Here is a 13,905-nt window from a genome sequence, read left to right as displayed (position 1 = left end):
GTTTTCCAGAGCTTCTGCACGCGCCGTGTCACTCCTCGATCCGGAGCGGAAAGACGATTTGTACTGCGCATGCGCGAAATTGCTGCCAACGACACATTATAGCCTTACATTATTAGTAGTATTATAACAACAGTATTATAAAGTCGAGTATAAAATCGAGGAGTGACACGCCGCATTAAGTTATAATATCTATACAGTGGACTGTAGTGGACATTCTGACAGTAAAGTACACGTGAAGTGTAAATGCCCGTTCTGTTTCGATCTGGAATGTCAAAACAGAAAAAATAACTAAACTAAAAACAATTTTATTGACAGTAAAAGAAATACTATTCTTTCTAATTCCACCAGGGGGCAGCAGCAGTAGTGGAACTGCGTTCTGTTAGCAAGCTCGAGGTCAGGCTTTTAGAAGAAAACTATTTTAATAAGATATATTTTCAATAGAAATCAAGGTTTTTACAACACTACTGAATCTAATACTAAGATAAAACTGTGTAATTCAGTTCAGTTATGATACGATACGCTGAAACCACTGATATGATACCATCTTCAGTCTTAAGATAACGATCTGTTATTCATTACGATTCGGTTTCGGAAATATTCGATTGTTTTGTTTTTGAAATTTATCATTAACTGTAAGTACCGATTATATTAATTCATTATGTTAAAATACTAATAAACTTATACTACATGATTGGGCAGGGTTTTTTTTCATATTTCAGGATGATTTTATGCTTGAAATATAAATGTTAAATTTTTTAGATTTTATATTTAAAATGTAATGACTATATTTTGTTGTTTCTTGGTATTTATTAAATGCTCTTGTTGCTGAAACGAATTAATACATGAATTATGAATTATTACTGTTTATGAAAGTTTACAGCATGTGCCGTTTACATGCCTCCATCAGTCATTACAGCGCAAGTCATTCATTACCAGAATGAAATCAGCTCACAGAAACTCTGCAACACACCACATGTTTACTTTAAAGTGAGTTTATTTACACTCTAATAAAACACTGAATTATCTTTAATTATGCATAACTTATCATTGCACAAGCTCAGATCTGCATCTTCTACCAGACTAAAGATTAATAATAATAATAATAATAATAATAATAATAATAATAATAAAAAGGCCAGTTTCCCATCAAACATCAAGCTTTAAATTCTATTAAATGGTAGAGAGAGAGAGAGAGAGAGAGAGAGAGATGGAGAGAGAGAAAGAGAGAAAGAGGGAGAGGGCCGGAGAGAGAGAGATTTCAGTGAGATGCTCGCTCGACTGTTTAAACAGTTCTCTCTGAGCCTCTGTGTTTTCAGGGAGCTGAAGCCATGACTGTAATTGTTACTCTTATTTGGAACAGCTGAACAGCAGCAATGCTAAGATGCTAAGATGCTAAGATGCGGTGTTTATTGAGGAAGCGTTCTGAGCTCAGCGCCGGTGTGTCGCAGCAGCAGGATGCAGTACTGCACAGCAAAGCAGAGCAAAAGCACTTCAGTTTCAGACAAATCAACACAAAATAAGCGCTTCACAGAGACGCTGACGCTGTACGCTTGTACACGTTATATATTAGCGTTTGTCATCTAAAGCATCTTCACTTTGTAGGTAGCATATTCTGTGCAGCATGCATCATAAGACTGACATAACCACGTTATAAACGGGTCATGACACTCCGTGAGTGTCGGCTTTATTACCGCAACAGCTTTCTTGATGAGTGACGTCATGATAGCTAGCTAATCTTACAAGTGCGCTAGTTTGCATAGGTTTTATGACACATTCAATACCAGCGTTATAACTGTTATAACTCACTTCTGATTGGTTAGCTAATATGTTACCGTTTCTGTGGTAACAACTCATTCATAGGGATTTGTTTGGTGCCACAAAAACTAATAACAATTAACATTAAATTAAATAATTAACCTTATTAATTAAATAACATAGCAGTTGAAGAAAAATCTATGATCACTGATGTTTATTTTATCATTTATGGAAGGAGTCTCCAGTGTCAGCACTTTTTAACAGACAGTTTTCTCTGTAACACGACAAGCTGCGGTCTTTTTTGACTTATTAACGTCATGAGAGAGAAAATCAGAAAGGCTGGTGAGAGAACGAGTGTTTATAGCCGCTATAACGTAAGAGACCAGGTCTTTTTAAACGTAACTACAAACAGATAAAAAGTGCCAGGAGTCTGTCAACAACGCTAACAAATTCGGACGTGTCGATGTGCTGTGACACGGGTCCGACTCGGTTGTGTCATGTTTATGAAGTTCTCACTTTTGCATTGTGAAATCGTTCGTTAAACAGCAAGTTACCGAAACACCAATGAAACAAAATACCGAACATATGAGAAGAGCAGCAGGAAGTCAAATACTTCTGTTTCACTTCAAAGGTGTTGGAGCTTCTTAAAGTGCAGGTGAAGCGATTCTGCTTGTTTTCATACATAAAGTACAGGAACATTGAGCTGCAGGTTCATTGGAGGACTTCTCATCTTCAGATGACTTCTGAAGGATGAAAAAGAAAACAATAAAAAAAAACTAGATCAAAACTATTCAAAATAATCAGTCGCTGCATATACTATATTGCCAAAGGTTTTGGGACACTCATCCAAATCATTGAATTCAGGTGTTGTTTTTCAGGGGTTGGGCTCGGCCCCTTAGTTCCAGTGAAAGGAACTCTTAATGCTTCAGCTTCATACCAAGACATTTTGGAAAATTTCATGCTCTTTGTGGGAACAGTTTGGGGATGACCCCTTCCTGTTCCAACATGACTGCACACCAGTGACCAAAGCAAGGTCCATAAAGACATGGATGAGTGAGTTTGGTGTGGAGGAACTTGACTGTCCTGCACAGAGTCCTGACCTCAACCCCATAGAACACCTTTGGGATGAATTAGAGTGGAGACTGTGAGCCAGACCAAAACTGGGACGTCTGCCTTTCCATGCACATGAATGTAATATGGAGTTGTCCCGCCCTTTGCAGCTATAACAGCTTCAACTCTTCTGGGAAGGCTTTCCACAAGATTTAGGAGTGTGTTTATAGGAATATTTGACCATTCCTCTAGTTTGTGAGGTCAGACACTGATGTTGGACGAGAAGGTCTGGCTCACAGTCTCCACTCTAATTCATCCCAAAGGTGTTCTATGGGGTTGAGGTCAGGACTCTCAAGCCAAACTTGTAAAAATATCAAATTTAACAACCATAGCAACCACAATTTGGCTCATAATTATCCTTCACTGGAATTTCTTATTTAGGAGAAAGGTACTAGTAAAAGTTTACACAAATGTAAACTGGATATTTTGTCCTTTGGTTGAAAGTATTTGTGACTGTGTTGTGAGGTCACAAACTGAGCTTTACTGGACTTTTTATACCTGACCCAGGAACCAATCAGAATTTGCTCCTGGAGAGGAGTTCTTCCATCTAAACCAAAGTTTTCAGTTTTAAATGATTTTCTCTGTCAGGGGCTCAAGGTTTAAAACAATTTAACCAAATGCCTGCAGCATGCTACAGATGTTCCTGTAAGCATCTCTTTCATTCTTTTTGATCCTCACCAGCTCGTTGATGGGCCTGGATCTCCTCCAGACCCGTGAGGGTGCGGATGGACCTGCGCTCCTTGAAGGCCACTGTGGGAAGAATATCCTCCTCATTGGCTAAGCTCATTGGATTGGGAAGCTTGATCACTTCTTCTAAGGGGAGGCTGTGGAGGGGCTTCACGTTCTCGTTCAGTGGCGTGGGCGACGACGCGGGTTTCTAGACAGAACATGAATACATGTATAAATATGTTGCATTGTAAAGATTGTGGATAAGCATCTCAGAGAGTATGAGCTTTTTTTACTTATAAAAGTAAAAGAATAATATCTTCATTACCTTCTCAGCGTCTGTCTTTCTCGTTCTTTTCATAATTTCTTCTAACCGCTGTGAAGACAAATACACACATTAGCACATAGAGATGGTTGGCCTGTAATTTTCTAGGATGTGAGATATAAATACGGTCAACGAGGCCAGCTCTCAGTGCTCAGGATGACCTACATTCACTCCTGAGCTGATGGCCATCTTACCTTCTTCCTCTCCTGCCGCTCGCTCTCCTCTCTCTGGAATCGTGTCTCTCTCTCCAGTCTCTGCCTCTCCTCCTCTTCTTGTTTCTGAAGGTAAAGACAGAATGTAGTACCTATGAGAAACATTCAGAGGAAGCTGGATGCATCCTGATCTAAGTTCACTGTTAAAGGAGAGGTGTGAGGTTTAGAGCCCTCTGCTGCCTGTGAGCTGAACTGCAACCGCAATTAAAACACGCATCATTGATAAAGTGAAAGGAACTCTTAATGCTTCAGCTTCATACCAAGACATTTTGGACAATTTCATGCTCTTTGTGGGAACAGTTTGGGGATGACCCCTTCCTGTTCCAACATGACTGCACACCAGTGACCAAAGCAAGGTCCATAAAGACATGGATGAGTGAGTTTGGTGTGGAGGAACTTGACTGTCCTGCACAGAGTCCTGACCTCAACCCCATAGAACACCTTTGGGATGAATTAGAGCGGAGACTGTGAGCCAGACCAAAACTGGGTCCTTTACATGCACATGAATGTAATATGGAGTTGTCCTGCCCTTTACAGCTATAACAGCTTCAACTCTTCTGGGAGGGTTTTCCACAAGGTTTAGGAGTGTGCTTATGGGAATTTTGACCATTCCTCTTGTGAGGTCAGGCACTGATGTTGGATGAGAAGGTCTGGCTCACAGTCTCTGCTCTAATTCATCCCAAAGGTGTTCTATGGGGTTGAGGTCAGGACTCTGTGCACACTGTGCAGGCCAGTTAAACCGCATCTTTAAATTACTGCATTAATTTAAATTTTTAGCTGCACTACTGCTGTTATAGGAAATTAATAAACACCTTCTGACCAATCAGAATGAAGAATTCAACACCACTTCGATCTAGAAGTTTCTAAAGACGTGTGTGACCTGCTGCTGAAGTCTCCTCTCCTCCTCTCTCTGTCTTTGTGCCTTCTCCTCTTCTGCCTTCCTTCGTTCCTCCTCCTCCTTCATCCTTTCTTCCTCACACCATGCCTCTGCCTCATGCCTTTCTCGTTCCTCAGCTCTCCGAAGGGCCAAAACGTCTCTCTGTTGCCTGAACATATGCACACACACAAACCAAACAATTTTACCACTTTAAGAAATAAGTTTGAAGAAGTTTGAATTCTGTACAGTGTGTCTTCTCCCTCTTCTTCCTCACCGCTCTGTTTCCTCCCTCTGCCTGCGTTCTTCCTCCTCTTTCTCTCTCTGAAGACGAGCCTGCCGTCTCTTCTCCGTCAGCAGACGTGAAGCCTCTTCAGGATCTGTGGTTCCTGCTGAGGGTCTGATCTGGGACCCGACACCTCTCTCTAAAAAAAAAACAACACCAAAATTTTTACTTGATTGTGTTAAATTTGCAGTGACTACACAGACACATGTCTCAAAAAAAGAACCAATTGATTATCTGCTAATATTTTTTCTTTCACAGGACCATCCTTGCACTTTGAGGTTTCCTGTTAGCATCGTAAACAATGCTCTAAGTTGCTATAACTAGTCTCAGATATATTTAACTAGATTAACAGTACACCATGTCACTTGTTAAAGAATAAGAAAAATGGAAGGTCCAGTAGTGAAAAGATAACCAAAAGGATCCACTAATTTTGTTCTGAATTCAGGCTTTTGAACTGGTTGTGGATGAAAAGCTGTTCTTTCCCTCACCGTTAGGAATGTGAGGACATGCAGGAGCAGCCAGAGGTCTGTTAGAGCCCGGGTTCTCCAGCACCGGTCCATCACACCCAACAACCTTGTGTGAGCACACGGCAGCAGACTGGACACGCTGAGGCTCATGGGAGTTCATTGTGTTCTCTGGCTGCGGATCTTCCTCCTCATGCAGCGGGGGCAAACACTCCTGACTTGGCGACTCTCTCAGAGTCAGTCTCGATCTAGTACCACAGAGAGAGAACCTGTTTGATATCTTTATACTGCACACTACTCTCCCAGTGCAGCTGCAGATCACAGGTTTATATTAATGCACTCATACTAATGCGTTATGGTTGCTATAGTAACAGCTCATTCACAGGGACTTGTATGATGGACATGTCACAGATTTGAAAGGTGTTTTTTGTTTTTGCTGAGAGGTGCCAAGTTTATCACTAGATTTGGTTTAGACTAATGATTGTTCTTTACCAGCAACCAATCACTGATCACTATTATTTCCCAACAACCAATCACTGATCACTATTATTTCCCAACAACCAATCACTGATCGCTATTCTCTTCTAACAACCAATCACTAATCACTGTTCTTTACCAGCAGGCAATCACTGATTGCTAGTCTTTACCAGAAACCAATCAGTGATCACCACTGGGCTGAATGACAAATTACTGCTTACTGTTGCACCCAACATCCAATCCCTGATCAACGTTATTTCCACTGACCAATCACAGATCACCATTTTTTCACCAAAAACCAATCATTGTTTCCAAAAAAAATCACAGTTGTTCCTAACAACCAATCACTGATCACTACTCTTTACTAGCAACTGATCACTGATCACCATTGTGCTGAATGACAAATTACTGCTTACCACTGCTCCCAATATCCAATGATCACCACTGTTCCCAGTGACCAGTCAGGTGGAAACATTAACTTTACTCCCTCACACCACCCTGTCATTGACACCCAATAATACCATTGCTCCCAATAATCAATCACTGATCACCTTTACTTCTACTGACCAATCACTGATCATTATTCTTTCCTAACAGCCAATCACTGATCACTATTCTTAACCAGCAACCAATCACTGATCACTATTGTGCCGAATGACAAATTACTGAATACCACTGCTCCCAATATCCAATATCCAGTTATTCCCACTGATCAATCAATGATCACCACTGTTCCCAGTGACCAATCAGGTGGTAACATTAACTCCACTCCCTCACACCACCCTATCACTGACACTGTGTTTTATTCTATAGGTAACATGTATTATATTTTATAACATATATATATCACATACCCTGTTAAGGAGTATATTGTTTTGTCTTCTGTCTCTGACCTGGAGCTGACTTTAACACTTGCCGTGTGAGAATGGGCCTTTTTCCGTTCTCGCCTGTCAAGATTTGAACTCTGAGACACACACACATACACACACACACACACACACACACACACACACACACATACTGATTACATTACCACCTGAGTGCACATTATAACCAGTTTTAATAAGCAGAGCAGAAACCTCACCCACCGGTATATTTGCGGTGGTTTGGTGGCTGCCCTCCTTCACCCTGGGCCTGATGGCCTTGCCATGTGTCGAAGGTCCACTGGGTTTCTGAGGACTGCTATTGCTCACAGTGTGGCATGAAACTGCACGTCGACAAATATGGACAACTGAACAATGACAACATGGGTTTGTGTCGATAAAAAAAAATAAAGAGTGAAAATGAGTGAAGGAAAAGAGGACGAGAGGAAAGTTGAGCACTAGCGTTAGCACAGCTGCTTGGCTTGCAGTTTGCTGTAAATCTCTGGCCGATTGGGATTTGCTATTTTTAAAGAAGCAGTTTGTCATTTTTAGAGCTCTCCGAGATTGCTGACGCCTTCTCCAAACCGACCCGCTCACTCTGCTGAAACTGGTAGAGCTAATCAGTGTTGATTCAGTAGGAGGCGGGGCTTAATTCAGGGCTAGAAAAAAACATAAAAAGAAGCTTTGAATAGCTTGATGGGAATATTGTGAATTCTAAGAAGTCTTTGAAAATATAAGATTATTCAATAAACATTCTAAAAAATTACAGATAGCACCTTTAATTTACTATGAACTGCCTCTTTAATCCACTCTCTCTGGTCACCTTCACCCTACTGGAACTACGTAGCTCTCTCGGCTGAAACTACTTATTCATTGTGAATAGTCTGTGATAAAGTCAAAGATAAGCAGTCTTGCTTGACTAGGAGGTGGAACCAATTTCAGGGCCAGATAAAATGTAAAGTACCACTTTAAAAATTAGGAAAACATCCTGAATGTGAATTCGTCACAATGCTTCTAAGGTGTCATTGATTATTACAACTTGAGAAATGACATACTGCACCTTTAATACACTACAAACTGCCCCTTTAATGCACTCTGACTGGTTACCTTCTCCTCTAGACAGGCATGCGGCACTCCTGCTCCTGGCTAGATAAGAGATGGTAGGAGTCTGGAGCCGATTAACCAGGTTTATCTCCCACTGACTAAGAGAGCGGCGTTTAGCTAGAGAGAAGCAAAAAAAGCACAGACACTTCCAGCAAAGAGGAAGGAGGATTAGAGGTTAATAAAGAACACGCCAGAACCCGAGCAGAGTAGGGTTAGAACTTTTAAGACATGCACTCGCAGAATTTTACCGTTTGTGTTGTTCTTAGTATTGCACACTTTCCTCTGTGTACTTCTCTGTTTGGCTTTCTGGCTCCTCTCCATGGTCTTCTGCACCACAGACTCATAGCGTTCCTGAGAGAAAAGACCGGAACCTTACGTTACACACCAGGGTTCTAGTCAAGTCACTCGACTAGAGAACAGTAATCAGCTCCAGAAATGTCATTTAAAAAATAATATTTATGTAGAACATGCAGAACATCCAGAAAAAAAGATCATGGACTCTGGAACTTGAGAGAAGCCTTAAAGGTTCCACACAGAATCCTACACTAGAAAACCTAGAACCCTTTTAAGAAGCTAAGAAGCATTATATCCAAACTTATCCCAAGAACCCACGAGGGAAACCTTTAAAGGTTCTAGATGTCAAATTTTTCCAAAGAACCAATGATGAACCTTTGAATGATTCTTTTTCTTCTATGAGTGTGATGAAACCCTTCAACAGGTAGGTTCTCTGTGGAACCATACAACAGTTTCCCTATCAGAGACAGTTCCAAGAAGAACACTATTTGAAGAATCCTTGAAGAACCCATTCTTTTAGAGTATTTCCCTTTCTGAAATACCACCATGTTCACCATGTTCATTTGAAGAACTCTTCACAGATTCTGCATAGAACCTTACAATATTACAGCACTGCAACCACACAAAGAATTCCAAGCAGAACCTATTTATCCATTAATTCCTTGGCATACCCATGAGGAACCCATTCCTTCTAGAACATTGTTATCCACCAAAGAAGAAGAAAAGCCCAAGGTATTAGGAAAAAAGGCAACCATGCAACCATGAAACCCTACGCAACCATGAAACCCTACGCAACCATGAAACCCTACGCAACCATGAAACGCTACGCAACCATGAAACGCTACGCTACCTCTATGCAACCATGAAACCCTGGAGGAACTCGTTTAGACTCACTCGCTCTTCTTTGAGCCTCTGTCTGCGTTTTTGCTCCACAGCATTCCTCCTCCTCTCCTCCCTCTGCCTCTGCTCCTCCAGTTTTTTACGACGTTCCTCCAGGTGTTTCTCGTAGAACCTGCGTGCTCTCTCTTCTCGGGCTAGCCAGCCACGCTCCCGTGACGCTGGACACAGAAACACAGTCGCAATCTAACTGTTGGTAAACAAAAAGAAGAAGAAAGATGTAAATCTAGAACATGGTGGTTATGGAAATGAGTACCAAGCTGTTTGAGATGCTCCTCTCTTCGTTCTCGAGCCAGTCGCAGTCTCTCGTCTACCTTCAGCGTGTGAGACTCTGAGGAACACAACTACAGTCACTGGCTGTTAGGTTCTGCGTGTAATGGAACTAATAAAAGCTAGAGCATCTCCTCTGACACTGGAGACTCCTTCCATAAACGATTTTTAAAAGAATGTCACCAGATCAATGGTTACACAGTCACGTGTTTTTTAATCCCATTATTTCCAGCATCCGCTGGGCAAGTCTCTGTGAGTGAGATGTTACTATGGAAACCATTGCCATATCAATATAAACAAATTAACTAATTAATTGATTTTTATAGATTTGTTTATAATTGTTTATCATTACTGACTGACTGATGAGTAATTTTAGGAAATATTTTTCAGTTTAATTTTTAGTTCTAGGACTTTCAGGTGAATTTTTGTGATAGGAAGGGATAAATAAATAAATAAATAAATAAATAAATAAATAAATAAATAAATAAATAAATAATAAATAAATAAACAACTCCATGTTGTTGAATGTCTCCGGAAAATGAAGCACATTTTTAAGGAGTCATCAACTGTGTATGAAAATGAATTTAATCATGTACTGCAGCTTTAATGCTTTACTGTAAAAGGTTCTAATTTACAGGCCGAATAATATTTATTCTTCATATTTTACATCTACACTTTCACTTCAGCTACAAACACGGCATGGTGTCTCGTCTCATGGCTGAAACGTTGAGGCTGAGCGAGTCACATGATTACTTTTTATCTGATTTGCTATTGGATTTTTTTGCTGAAAGGTTTTAAAGCCCTTGTCTTCTTCTTTTTTTTCAACAATTTCTTGTTGAACAATTTCTATTTCTGGTGAACAGAACAAAGAAGCCCGCTGTTCTGCTGCACCACAATCTGGACCGAGATGGACAAAGTGAGGAGGGAAGGAGGAGGAGCAGGACTGACGCTGGAGTTCCAGCTGTTTCACACCTGCAGCAGCAGCAGCGTTTCCGTTTCCTCTGTGGTTACTGATGTGTGCTGATGGAGAAGCGAGCACCCTCTTCCGCTCCAGGTTGGACTTCATATCCAGATCGGATCCTGAGATCAGACACAGTGACTCGGTTAATGGTTAAAGGTGAGCTGCGTGCTTCAGAAAACGATCACTGGCTGATCGTTTCTCAATTTGAGCTCTCTGACACTCTTGATGTATCTATTAGCTCATCTCTTACAGAGCTATAGTTGGAAATAAATTCTGAACACTACCACATGTTATGTAAAGGCTATTTATCATACTGTAAACTGCTTACAGCTGCTTTAATTTATATGACATCAGACCCTCCACAGAATAACAATATATAGATAAAAAGAACTTCAGGTAATTCTTTGCCCTGGTGGTGTAAGAGGAATAAAACACATGCTGCATTAGCAAGTCTTGTGGCTTGGTGGTGTTCACTGCTGCTGGGGACAGATCTGCGTGGACAGTCTGTGACCCAGGAAACTGATGTGGACAGAACCACTCGGAGACACTGACCTGCCGTTGCATTGGTCATCTTTCATCAATGCTAAGTCTATAATGACCTCAGAAACTGAGTTCTTCTTGGTCGCTGTTATAAAAAGGACATTATCAACGGTTACATTATTTACTGTCCAGTGTTGGCCAGTTGAGGATGAGGTTCCCTGCTGTGCCTGTTTCCTGTCAAGGTTTCTTCCTCAGGTCATCTCAGGGAGTTTTTCCTCACCACCGTCACCGCAGACTTCTCATTAGGTATAAAATAGTAACTTTAAACTTTTATAATTTTTTTAAATTCTGTTTCTATTCTTCTGTAAAGCTGCTGTCCAGTGTTAAAAGGGCTATACAAATAAATTGAACTGAAAAATGAAAATCATTGATTATTTTCCTATAACAGAACCACCCGAGTGTTTTACTCCTCACTAAATATCTGTCACCAGTTCATCAGACACACTGATGACTCTGTCATCTACAGACATGATCTTAAATTCATCACTGTGTAGCTGTGCCGTACTGGACAACCACTGGACCATACTGGACATCCAGAATTACATTTTGTTTCTCAACAGCACCTAAGCCCTGCCACAGAAAGCTGTCAATGATGGAGACGATGATAAAGTTCTGCTGTTTTAAGAAGAAGAAGAAGAAGAAGAAGAAGAAGAAGAAGAAGAAGAACTGAAAGCCTTTATTATCACCTCCCCAACAGTGGAGCTTGGTGGTGCTGGGGCTTGAACACCATTTTTAATTTAAAGTCATTTTAGGAAATAAACTGCATTTATGCGATGCTGTTTAGCTCAACTGCTATGACGCTGGTCTAAAATCTACTGATTGGAGGACAAAAAATTAATTTGCTTGCTAATCAGCAACTAGCATGCTAATGGACAAAACCTCCAGCAGCATGTTTTGTGTTTCTGTGAGCCTCTATTCACTAAAATCAGTCTTTTTCTTTCAGCTTTATAATCTGACGTGGAGAGCGCACAACACAGCACAACACAACCTGTTACAAAATTTGGACCAGAATCTTTTGAGATCTCTGAATTCGTAATGCTGCTAAACCTAAAAAAAAAAACTGTACATTTTAGGTTTCTCTCTTCATTTATCGCTTCAAGATCTTTCATAAGCAGCAGGCTGTCCGACGTCAGACGCGTCCCATGCTGACTCTGAGAGTGTTGTGTTGTTCCCCAGCACAGCCCAGGGCCTGAAGAGAAAGCTACAAAGAGGTTATTTGTTTTGTGCTGCGAGAGCGTTCAGGGGACGAGGTGGATGAGATAACACATCCCGAGCGCCTGACCACGGTTCCTCAACTCAGACACTTTTGTTAGAACAGAGCTTGTGAGAAAGGTATGATTTGTGTGGAGTCAGACTGCCCAAATCTTTGCTGGGTGTGTGTGTTCATGTGTGTGTGAGTGTGTTACACAACACAGAAGCGTATGATTCTGGAGAACCCTGAGGAATCAGTAAGTTCAAGGCAGCCTGGGACGCCACCAATTATTACTGTGACACAATTCTATACTGTATATATTCCTATGCATCATCGGCCAATATGTACATAGATATCATTAACACACATGTATCATCTGCAAGAAATACCTCGTCAGTCTGGTTAGCGTTAATCAATTCACCCACCTTGCATCTTGTCTCCTTCTGGAAGGATGGAGAGCCTTGGGATCGAAGCCTTGCCAGTCTGCCTCCAGCTTCTCTGCTGCGCTGCCAGGCTCATATTACATGGAGCTGGCATTGTGCTGCTACACCCCGATTCTCCTCTGTGCAGTGTCTGCTTCAGGATGTGTGTGTGTGTGTGTGTGTTTAAGAGAGAGAGAGAGAGAGCAGTTTATTCTCTCCGGCTCGGGCTGCATCCCACTCCCACTCAACACAAAGAGCTCTGTAAATGAATCTATTTTCATTTGCACTCTTTCACTTCCCCTTTAAGAGTCGTTCACGTCAGCATGGATGCTGAAAACACACACACACACACACACACACACAAACACACACAGGAGTTACCAGAGCAACAGTAAAAAAAAACATCTGTGTTTATACAAGAGGATAAATATTCAATAAAAATAAAAAACAAATACAAAATAAATACAAATCATTTAAATTCATATAGGGAAATCTACAAAGAACAAATCAATCAAGAGAAATAATGTATATAAAACAGGAATATTCACAAAGGCTTGAACTAAACACTGGAAAACTAAATAGATATGAAATCATTTTAATTAATAGGAAAAAAAATCTTAATAAAAAAAATTAATTGACATAAAATTGCAACAAACAAAATCAAAATAATTATTAAAATAAAAATAAAACAGGTTTTAGATGTAATTTGCACTAAAATATTTAAATAAAAGCCTAAAATATATCATAGATTTATAAATAAAGAAATATAATAATAATAATAATAATAATAATAATAATAATAATAATGATGATAATAAAATATAAGAATTAAATTTTAAGATGTACAATTGCAAAAACAAATCATTAAAAACATTTCAGAAATATTAAAAAAATATATACATATAGTTTTAGAACTATATCCCATAATGCTCTGCTCTGTAAGTGTCTCAAAGCACAACGACGCCACTAGATGGCGCTCCGGATCACGTGAAACCCAGATGACGTCATTCTCCACACACCCCTTGAACAGACACACCCCTCTCGGCATGTTTATATCGTTGAGATATTTATACAGTAGAGTGCAAATGTTTACAACCCCCGACCCCCCCCCCCCCCCACACACACACACACACCCCCGGTACAGGTAATAAACTGTAGGTGTATTTTATAACTCATGTGCTCTTTTTTTTTTT

At 40.4% G+C, this 13,905-nt stretch overlaps 1 protein-coding gene across 2 annotated transcripts; it reads right to left on the bottom strand.

The window, feature by feature from the left end:
• Positions 1 to 976: 976 nt before the first annotated feature.
• Positions 977 to 13,028, bottom strand: map7a (microtubule-associated protein 7a). Of its 2 annotated transcripts, XM_058398217.1 has the most exons (15): positions 12,716 to 13,028; positions 10,570 to 10,677; positions 9,584 to 9,658; positions 9,325 to 9,488; positions 8,385 to 8,487; positions 8,140 to 8,253; positions 7,258 to 7,400; positions 7,024 to 7,133; positions 5,717 to 5,940; positions 5,220 to 5,367; positions 4,949 to 5,114; positions 4,051 to 4,134; positions 3,860 to 3,907; positions 3,544 to 3,742; positions 977 to 2,498 (listed from the first exon to the last, which is right to left on the bottom strand). In XM_058398217.1, the coding sequence occupies exons 1-15, from the start codon at positions 12,825 to 12,827 to the stop codon at positions 2,488 to 2,490; spliced, it is 1,809 nt and encodes a 602-aa protein (XP_058254200.1). In that variant the 5' UTR covers positions 12,828 to 13,028; the 3' UTR covers positions 977 to 2,487. The 2 variants fall into 2 exon arrangements, with proteins under 2 accessions (XP_058254200.1, XP_058254201.1); XM_058398218.1 differs by lacking the exon at positions 8,140 to 8,253 and having other exon boundaries at positions 7,258 to 7,376; positions 12,716 to 13,027.
• Positions 13,029 to 13,905: the final 877 nt, after the last annotated feature.

The sequence above is a fragment of the Hemibagrus wyckioides genome, linkage group LG09, assembly GCF_019097595.1.
Source record: "Hemibagrus wyckioides isolate EC202008001 linkage group LG09, SWU_Hwy_1.0, whole genome shotgun sequence".
NCBI classification, from domain to species: domain Eukaryota; kingdom Metazoa; phylum Chordata; class Actinopteri; order Siluriformes; family Bagridae; genus Hemibagrus; species Hemibagrus wyckioides.
The sequence above is the reverse complement of the archived record's forward strand: the minus strand, read 5'-3'. Positions and strand labels throughout refer to the sequence as shown.